Source organism: Schistocerca piceifrons, chromosome X (assembly GCF_021461385.2).
Source record: "Schistocerca piceifrons isolate TAMUIC-IGC-003096 chromosome X, iqSchPice1.1, whole genome shotgun sequence".
Taxonomy (NCBI): Eukaryota; Metazoa; Arthropoda; class Insecta; order Orthoptera; family Acrididae; genus Schistocerca; species Schistocerca piceifrons.
In genome coordinates, this window is record NC_060149.1 from 850,165,513 (window position 1) to 850,176,443 (window position 10,931).

At 43.1% G+C, this 10,931-nt stretch overlaps 1 protein-coding gene across 1 annotated transcript in view; it reads right to left on the minus strand.

The window, feature by feature from the left end:
- Nucleotides 1-9,205, minus strand: part of LOC124722936 (sodium channel protein Nach-like) — a 174,537-nt gene extending 165,332 nt beyond the window's left edge. Inside the window, exons 1-2 of the mRNA XM_047248097.1 lie at nt 9,190-9,205; nt 3,224-3,394 (exon numbers count right to left, since the gene is read on the minus strand). Coding sequence (XP_047104053.1) covers nt 3,224-3,366 — 143 coding nt within the window. The 5' untranslated portion in view covers nt 3,367-3,394; nt 9,190-9,205. The remainder of the gene's footprint in view (nt 1-3,223; nt 3,395-9,189) is intronic.
- Nucleotides 9,206-10,931: the final 1,726 nt, after the last annotated feature.

The following is a 10,931-nucleotide window of genomic DNA, read 5'->3' on the forward strand; positions in this document are numbered from 1 at the left end:
TGAGATCATCAGTCCCCTAGAACTTGGAACTACTTAAACCTAACTAACCTAAGGACACCACACACATCCATGCCCGAGGCAGGATTCGAACCTGTGACCGTAGCGGTCGCGCGGTTCCAGACTGATGCGCCTAGAACCGCTCAGCCACAACAGCCGGCATGCGCTCAGTCAATGACGCCTGTCTGTCACGGAATAGTCTACAGACTTTCCGAAACAAACCTTTCCGAATAAATCATCAATGCTGGCTGAAATAATCCCGACACACACGTCAATCAAGGTTTAGACAACCGCAAAACTACCGTTGCGCCCACAGAAAACCATCAAATTTCATGCTAAAACAAATTATTCTCTCCACAACCTTATAAACTCATTATGCCAAGAATCATCAAATTCTGTTCACAAAACACCCAAGATAAGCCTGAAGATACGCTTTAGGGACTGACACACGCATTTAAAAACAATACCGTCTTATAACATTTGCACACAGTTTATAAGTGAATCAGAGATACATTACGCCCAGTGGGAGTATTACTACCTTAAGATCAAATAGCCTCCGAGCAATTCACTCGGTACTCATTGCTGTTCACGCCACTCACTCAAGTTATCCGCCGTACTGCATTACTGACAACGAAATTTGCGCTGCCTGGTTCATGTTCTTGGATCTTATTTGTATTGATTGTGACCGTGCTACTGGCGAATTGTTGTGAACTTATTTACGGAGTGCCATTTCGGTCTGGTAACTGTATTGTCGCTCCAAATGTTGTCGTCCATCTTGACGCCTGTAGTAAATTTCGTGTGTTTGATATAAGTCATGGTCCAGGGCCCATATTCGACAATACTTCCAGATCAAGCTAGCATATGTTAGCTTCCAGTCAGAAGCACATTCGCAAAATCTGTTTACTAATATCTGTCTTCATAAATTTCTTATAAAGCGGCCAACAACTGCGTACATTAGTTGTAATGTCTCATTCGAGGAGATGATTAGAGAACTAAACAAAATAGTGCATTGGTGTATTTGTGAGTGAATAGTCAGTATAGAGGCGGCGAAGAGTGGCGTGGTTTCTTCGCAGGTGAGTTTGAAAGAGAATGTGCGTGTTTGCATGCCGTCGCGGATCGAGAGAGTAGTTGAGCCCATGTGCACGTTGGTGTTCAGACCGGCATTGTGTGGTAGATAAACAAGTCCAAGGATTTAGGGAACACACACACACACACACACACACACACACACACACACACAGCTAAGTGGGTTTAGCTCAGGGTCGAGAAAAGATTTCAGTCACAGCCAAAGAACCCCAACACTTGGGTTTTGCGGCTAGTAGGCTCCAACATTTCTCAGGGAAGATTATGCCGAGCAGAGGAAGAGTTTAGCCAGTCCTACACGTTTTCAGTAACAACTGCGAAGAAATCATGTGGTAAAAGTTTTTATCTGGGATCTTGGAATCCGAGATAAATTAATGGAATGGGGACGAAATTGAGGTGAAAAGGGTCTCTGTATGCAACAGTGGAAGGAGACAACTTGAAAGCATCCGGGTCAGTTAGCTGTCAAAAAATGAGAAGAATCAAAGCATTTTACGAAAGAGTAGAAGGAGACGACTTGAAAGCATCCGGGTCAGCTAGTTTTAAGATATTGAAAAGAAGCAAACCACTTCAGTGACGTTTCCTTGGACTGTTTATATTATGGAGGCAAAAAACTGGAAAGGTTGAGTAGAAATTTACTTCAGGATGCACCTTACAACTGACCAGAATTTATTGGGGATAGAAAATAATAAACTGGTAGCGAAGATCGCAGGAATTCGTTTTATTCCATGATTACCGGTTTTGGCAAAACTAAAGCCACCGTCATCGGATCTTAGGACACATGCAGGTTACAACATCAAGGGAAACAATGGTGATATTAATAGTTGCCTATAACACGCAGGCCTTACAAAATTGTCGTAAGTAGCACATAGGCGTCCAAGAGAGATGAGATAGTGAATGTTAAGTGTCTCCATCACACAGAAGCGCAAGCTAAGTACAACTACTTCGTCCGCTTGTATGTGATGGAGACACTTAACATTTATAATGTCATCTCTCTTGGACGCCTGTGTGCTACTTACGACAATTTTGTAAGGCCTGCGTGTTATAGGCAACTATTAATATCACCATTGTTTGTCTTGATGTTGTAACCTATATGTGTCCAAGATCAGATGATGGCGGCTTTAGTTTTGCCGAAACCGGTAATCATGGAATAAAAAGAATTCCTGCGATCTTGGCTACCAGTTTATTGTTTTACAAGCATCTAGATCGCTCCCAAATGAGCGCAATGTGCTCCCTACAGAAAATCTTTAGTATTCGATACTAATTTGAACCGCATAGGCAGCTAAAGTCAACGCATTTGTTTGAAATAGGAAATCCTTTCCTTAACAGAAAAACAGGAAATTTTTAACCACGTCCATTATCCAACAACACTTCTGTTTCGCTCCTTACGTTCATTCAAAGTTTCAGTATTGTTTTGATTGTATGGTCGAATCGAGTCAAATATTAAAAAAGTTCTAGGCAAAAAGTTTTTAGTTTCAGAGAAGTATTCAAACTTACGAATTTAGTTCAATTTTCCTTTCGAAAATTCAGAAGATGGCTTCGCTGCCCCCCAGTTTACAGAAAATTCAGTCCTACTAAGGGTTAACCGCTAAGTCCGTGATAACGAAACGTCCTGGCTGATTAAAACTGTGTGTCGGACCACGCCTCGAACCCAGGAACTTTGCCTTTCGCGAGCAAGTGATCTACCTACTTAGCTATCCGAATATGACTCACAGCCCCTTCTCACAGTTTTACTTCTGCCATTACCTCGTCTCCTGTCGTCCAAAATTCACAGACGTTTTCCTACGAAACTCGCTAAACTATCACTTCTGGAAGAAAGGATATTACGGAGACATGTCTTAGTCACAGTCTGGGGATTATTTTTCAGGTTCGAAACCCTATCTGGCACACAGTCTCAATCTGCTGGAAAGTTTCATATCAGTGCAAACTCAGCTGCAGAGTCAAAATTCTTTCCGTCTATAATGGTTTGCTTTAAACACATTTTACCTGAAAAAGAAAAGACTACCATTTTCCAGAAAAAGTGCTAGTGTAGTAAGTTAGAGTCAGCCACATGGATTCTGAAGCAATTTTACATGGATAAAGCATGCGTACAGTGGTTATAGACATGTAGTAAAGGCGAAAGTGCGAAAATTGGTGAGGTACTTACCTTTCACAGAAAGGTCGTCCTTCTTCGTTAATGTAACGTACCCCATGAAGAGTGCTTTTATCGAAGAACTGTCGTGTTTGGTACGTCCAACTCGTCTTGAGAAGATCGTAGGTACTTCTTCTTGGCTTTGTAGCTATTTCCATTATGAAATGCTGAGTGTCGTCTCCGAACCTACAAACGACACTTAAAATTTCAGTGTTCTGTGTAGATATACTGAACACTGCAATCACATATTAAACTACTGTAAAACGAAAAATGACCAAGCTAAGAGTTGGAATCTGAGGAGAGTGACTTGCTGCTCAGTTCATTTCCTTAGCCAGTGTAGCGACACACCTGGCAACCTGAGTTTTCTTATTTCTAATTGTGTTCACTGCACATTTCAGGGCTTTTTAAATGCTGTTTGTAAGTCAGCTCCGAACTTTATAACATCACTGGATCCGACGGGAGATATTCTGAATACTCTTACTTTCACACCGAGAACCGAACGTTCTTACGTTATCTTTTGGTCTTCACATTGTGAAGCGTGTAGATTTGTTTGTATGTTTTCTTGTGTGCATTGATTCTTTACGTCTACACAGAAGTGATGTAACTTTTTTTTTTTTTTTTTTTTTTTTTTTTTTTTTTTTTTTTTTTTTTTATTCTGTGTCTGGATGACCACCTCGTCAATACAGCCATCAGTTACCTTTTGGGAGGAGAATCGAGTCTCCGTCTGTCTATGAAGCGAGTAAACATTATTGTGTATATTAGTATTGCACGTGTTTGCGTGTTGTGTTCCTGCGGAATTTGTTATGGGACATCGTAGAATATTCCCGCTTCCCCTCCTGTAGTTTCATGAAGTTTCAATAGGTGGCGGCGCTATACGTAGCCTTCAAAATGGCGTCAGTAAAGGAAGCGTGTTCTAGACAGAGAGCTGTCATTGAGTTTCTTTTGGCGGAAAACCACAGAATGGAAGATATTCATTGGAGCTTGTGTTGCTGGGTTGTTTTGCGGGAGGCGACCAAACACCGAGGTCATCGGTCTCATCAGATTAGGGAAGGAAGTCGGCCGTTTTCTTTCAAAGGAACCATCTTGGACCTACTGATAACAAACAGACCCGAACTTTTCGACTCTGTAAGCGCAGAACAGAGAATCAGTGATCATAAGGCCGTTGCAGCATTCCTGAATATGGGAGTAAATAGGAATATATAACGAGAGAGGAAGGGTTATCTGTTTAGCAAGAGTAACAGGAGGCAGATTTCAGACTACCTAACAGATCAAAAAGAAAATTTCTGTTCCGACACTGAAAATGTTGAGTGTTTATGGGTAAAGTTCAAGGCAATCGTAAAATGCGTTTTAGACAGGTGCGTGCCGAGTAAAACTGTGAGGGACGGGAAAACCCACCGTGGTTCAACAACAAAGATAGGAAACTACTGCGAAAGCAAAGAGAGCTTCACTGCAAATTTAAAGGCAGCCAAAAACTCTCAGACAAACAGAAGCTAAACGATGTCAAAGTTAGCGTAAGGAGGGCTATGCGTGAAGCGTTCAGTGAATTCGAAAGTAAAATTCTATGTACCGACTTGGTTCAAATGGCTCTGAGCACTATGGGACTTAACTTCTGAGGTCATCAGCACCCTAGATCTTAGAACTACTTAAACCTAACTAACCTAAGGACATCACACACATCCATGCCCGAAGCAGGATGCGAACCTACGACCGTAGCAGTCGCGCGGTTCCAGACTGTAGCGCCTAGAACCGCTCGGCCACCCAGGCTGGCGTACCGACTTGATAGAAAATCCTAGGAAGTTCTGGTCTTACGGTAAATCAGTAAGTGGATCAAAAAAGCTTATCCAGACACTCTGGGATGATAATGGCATTGAAACAGAAGATGACATGCGTAAAGCTGAAATATTAAACACCTTTTTCCAAAGCTGTTTCACAGAGGAAGACCGCACTGCAGTTCCTTCTCTGAGTCCTCGCACAAAGGAAAAAATGGCTGACATCGAAATAAGTATCCAAGGAATAGAAAAGCAACTGGAATCACTCAACAGAGGAAACTCCACTGGACCTGACGGGATACCAATTCGATTCTACACAGAGTACGCGAAAGAACTATCCCCCTTCTAACAGCCATGTACGGCAAGTCTCTAGAGGAACAGCAGGTTCTAAATGATTGGAAAAGAGCACAGGTAGTTCCAGTTTTCAAGAAGGGTCGTCGAGCAGATGCGCAAAACTATAGGTCTATATCTCTGACATCGATCTGTTGTAGAATTTTAGAAAATGTTTTTTGCTCGAATATCATGTCATTACTAGAGACCCAGAATCTACTCTGTAGGAATCATCATGGATTCCGGATACAGCGATCGTGTGAGACCCAACTCGCTTTATTTGTTCATGAGACCCAGAAAATATTAGATACAAGCTCCCAGGTATATGCCATTTCCCTTGACTTCCGGAAGGCATTCGGTACAGTTCCGCACTATCGCCTGATAAACAAAGTAAGAGCCTACGGAATATCATACTAGCTATATTGCTGGATTGAAGAGTTTTTAGCAAACAGAACGCAGTATGTTGTTCTCAATGGAGAGACGTCTACAGACGTTAAAGTAACCTCTGGCGTGCCGCATGGGAGTTTTATGAGACCATTGCTTTTCACAATATATATAAACGACCTAGTAGATAGTGTCGGAAGTTCCATGCGGCTTTTCGCGGACGATGCTGTAGTATACAGAGAAGTTGCAGCATTAGAAAATTGCAGCGAAATACAGGAAGATCTGCAGCGGATAGGCACTTGGTGCAGGGAGTGGCAACTGACCCTTAACATAAACAAATGTAAAGTATAGCGAATACATAGAAAGAAGGATCCTTTATTGTATGATTATATGATAGCAGAACAAACACTGGTAGCAGTTACTTCTGTAAAATATCTGGGAGTATGCGTACGGAACGATTTGAAGTGGAATGATCATATAAAATTAATTGTTGGTAAGGCGGGTGCCAGGTTGAGATTCATTGGGAGAGTCCTTAGAAAATGTAGTCCATCAACAAAGGAGGTGGCTTACAAAACACTCGTTCGACCTATTCTTGAGTATAGTGTGGGATCCGTACCAGGTCGGGATGAATGAGGAGATAGAGAAGATCCAAAGAAGAGCGGCGCGTGTCGTCACAGGGTTATTTGGTAAGCGTGATAGCGTTACGGAGATGTTTAGCAAACTCAAGTGGCAGACTCTGCAAGAGAGGCGCTCTGCATCGCGGTGTAGCTTGCTGTCCAGGATTCGAGAGGGTGCGTTTCTGGATGAGGTATCGAATATATTACTTCCCTCTACTTATACCTCCCGAGGAGATCACGAATGTAAAATTAGAGAGATTCGAGCGCGCACGGAGGCATTCCGACAGTCGTTCTTCCCGCGAACCATACGCGACTGGAACAGGAAAGGGAGGTAATGACAGTGGCACGTAAAGTGCCCTCCGCCACACACCGTTGGGTGGCTTGCGGAGTATAAATGTAGATGTAGATGTAGAACCATACCGGCATTTGCCTGGAGCGATTTAGGGAAATCACGGAAAACCTAAATCAGGATGGACGGACGCGGGATTGAACCGTCGTCCTCCTGAATGCGAGTCGAGTGTGCTAACCACTGCGCCACCTCGCTCGGTGATTGGAGCTTGCAGAATGTCTACGAAGACATGGCAATGAACGAAAGCAGGGTGAGTCAGTCGGTGGGGGAGGCATCTGTCATCATAGCGAAAAAAGTCGCACAAACCTGTCTGATCTCTCCCGTGGCGGCCGGTCGCACACAGTTGTGACTCCTGCAGTACTGGAACGTGTGGACACTCTCATTCGAGAACACATCGCTGCACAACTAGACATCTCTGTTAGTAGAGCTGACACACTTATCCACCAGTTGGGGTATCCAAAGTGTGTGCTCTGCAGGTTCTACGCCGCCTAACAGAAGATCATAAAGAGCAGCGCTGGATCATCCGTGCGGAATTGCTTGTTCGGTTCAAGGCTGAAAGCGACAATTTTTTGCCAAGCATCGTCACAGGCGATGAAATATGGGTTCGTCACTTCGAACTGGAAACAAAACGGCAATCTATGGAGTGACGGCACAATACCTCTCCTCCGAAGAAAACGTTCAAAGCCGCACCCTCGGCCGGTGAAGCCACAGCAACAGTCTTATGGGATTCTGAAGGTGTTATTCTGTCTGATGCCCTTCCTCATGGTGGAATGATCAACTCTGGAGTGTACTGTGCTAAATTGAAGAAAGGACTGAGTATGTTCGTCGTCACAAAAATGCAAATAAACCTCTCCTTCTCCATGACAGCGCAAGTCCTCACCTAAGTCTACGCACTCGAGAGGAGCTCACAAAACTTCACTGGACTGTTCTCCCTCATCCACCCTACAGCCCGGATGTAGCACATTTCGACTTCCATCTGTTTGGCCCAATGAAAGATTCACTCCATGGGAAATACTACGTGGATGATAGGGACGTTATTGACGGAGCAAAGCATTGGCTCTGCCGTCGACCAGCATAGTGGTATCATGCGGGCATTCAGGCCCTTCCAGTAAAGTGGCGTAAGGCTGTCGCATTGAACGGAGATTATGTTGAAAACTAGGGTTTTGTAGCAAAAAGAGTGGAGAATTACACGTATGGTGTACTGGAACCCTGAACAGAACCAACCTGCACGCAGGAAAAGAATTGTTACACTACTTATTGAACGCCCGTCGTAAAATACCTAATGGGAATGGAGCTGAATATTGTTATTTTACCTGTGGACCGTGGAAATAGTACGGTTGTGCTAGAAATGGAGGTTATGTCCAAATGGTGCAGTGTTTACTATCCGATCCATTGTATCGCAGACTCAGTGTTTGTATCTTTGAACGCTTTTACATTTTTGAAAGATTCAAGCCAAGAGTAGTGGTGCTGCTTTATGTTGCGTTTCAGCAAATAAATACGTAGCACTGCAAAACGGTCTCGCATTAGGCTAGAATTAACCGTGAAAAACGAAGGAATACCTTATAAACGTGCAAACAGACGGCGTTTCCCGAAGCGAACGACAACTGGGCATAAAATACCGCCACTGACGGGGTTTTACTACAATAAAACGAAACATATTTGGTGACAAACGTATACATTTTTTTATAGTTTGAGAAACGGATTTAAAATATCTTCAATAATTATAAAGCAGCTAACAACAATAAGACCACACAAATGAAGAATCTGTAGCACGGTCAAAAAGGCACAGTGCCCATTGTATCTTCTACTGTATGAGAACTACATCATTTCCCTCGTTTCAGTTGACCTTCGAAACTGACGGAGTGTTCATCTGTTCTCTGGGAATTGTCAAACGTTGTGATTTTGAGGCTTTTCTAGCGGGTGAAATCGCCTCTCAGGAGGCAATGTTGTCTGCATTGTTCCTCGAAGAACACTTCAGACCGAAACTTCTCGACATATTAAAACTGTGTTCCGGTCTGGGACTCGAACTAGGTACATTATCTTTTGCGGGAAATGTTTTTACCTACTGAGCAATGCAGACGCGACTTATCACACCCCCTCCTTCCTCTCCTCCCCCCCCCCCCCCCACACACACACACACTCACAAGTAATACATTAGCATTCCTGGAAGTAAGAACATAAGGGAGATATGGTTACCCATCACCTAGGGGATTGTTTCCAGCCCCAATCTTTTACTTTTTAAGGTAACAACGTGAGCCGTACTTGGATAACTGAGTTGGCAAGGATATTACCTGCGAAAGGCAGGGTTCTGTGTTGCAATTCCGGTGCGGCACACAGTTTAAATTTGTCAGGAAGTTTGGAAAGAGCGCACAACCCGTTACAGAGAGCAGGATCCGTTCTGGAAACATTTCAAACTGTCTTCGTAAGGAGTTGAAAACAGTGTTAGACTGATTAAGGCGAGGTTTGCAAAAATTTTTATTTTACTAATCTATAAATAGTGGGCTCCGGCAGCGTCGCCGAGACAGAACTTACCAGAAGCCGCAATCGCTGCCGGCTACACAACACGCGACTAAGCACGGCGGAGCGGTGAGTAGCCACGTGTGTGCGTGCTGCGGCCATACCTGCGATGGCTGCGTGATAGTTGCCGTGACGCAACATAAACATAATGATTGTGCTGCCCGGCCTGAGGCGCGGGCTTGTCCCTTACAACGACACGCCATGCGTGCTTCAAAAACTGCTCATTTGCACGTACGATGCCAATGTTTGTCGAAACACATGTATTCTCTGACTGCAGTACACTATATATATCTCCTTTAAAGGTTTTTGTAATACAATCCAATTTTTTTCTAATAAAGGACGTGATCCCGTTGTTCTTATAAATCTAGCATTAAAATTAAATTACGTTCGATAAAAATTGTTTTATTCACTGACACGTCCTTTTCCTTCGCATGTGAATTAACTCCGACATCTGAGGAATAGCGCAGTTTCATGCTAGGAGATTGGTCATACTCTCTGTCTCTTTATTCCAGTTTAAGGTCCATTTTTTGGTGAAGCAGTAATTTTTGCAGTTTACTTGTTCTTCTGAAAGCCTCGTACTATGATTGCATAGTGGAATGTTTTATCTCTGTTATGGTCTACAGGTAAACGGACGGTACTGAAATTCGGGTTTACAGTTATACAGGGTGAGTGAGGAGGAAAGGTAGCTACACGCTTTGAGAGGTGATAGTATTAGTGATCCCGAACAGAAAACGTCATGTGAACAAATGTACTGCTCTCAGCAGTTTCCTGGTAAAGTAATAAGAACAACGCGGAGCAGGAGAACTTCAGGTGATAGTAAATGAAACACTGTGATGTAATGTTTTGTTTAATTGCGTTCGTTTCCTAACAAGAGTAGTTAAAAAATTCCACTGTCAACTGCAACTCATTTTGGAGCTCTTGTAGACAACTGCTGTGTTGCTGATCCGAGCTCACTCGTACGACCCTTTACTTGAGCACATCGTGTAAAATAAGAGTGAGAAATTCCTCCTTTGTGTACGCTCTGGGCTTGCAGACTTCGCTCTTAAGCCAACCCCACAAACAGTAATCTAATAGAGTAAAATATATTTACCTGTGAACGCTGGTGAAGAAGGATATGCGACTGACGCATGTGATTTTCAAACAGTTGTATGTTGGATACGATGAAAAAAAGGGAATATGTTCATTTGAAGATTTTTGTTCAGAATCACCAGCAGTATTACCCCTCAAAGCATGTACCTTTCCACCTGACTCACCCTGTATGCCTCTTAATTTCGTTAAAAATTGTAGCCCAGTCCCGTCAAATGACGAGCTGAAGTCGCATGAATTTGATATGGCATTTAAATTCAAAGACGAGTTCAGATCCCAAATGCTACATAAACCCTGGGAGTTCAATTTCTAGCTAATACATAGCTTTTAAATGTACTCTAAAAAGAAGCAAAGGCCATGTGTGCCACGTAGTAGCCGATATTATAAACAACTAACATGGTGAAAAGAGCCATTCGTGATGATGAAGAAGGCTTACAAAAGCTTGTTGACAGTGTTTTCAGCAGTGATAATGAAAGAAGTCATTTGTCTTTCGGTGATTCAGCTTCTGAAGTGCCGCAAACAGTAGTCCAAACTGAATATAGTTCTGAGCTGATGATAATGGCGTCCATAACGTCTTTGTAGATACTGGAGGCTCTGTAAGACAAAACAGAGGAAATAACATGCGCATGCGACCATCAGCTGATATCATCTCTAAGAGTCTTCAAGCGAAA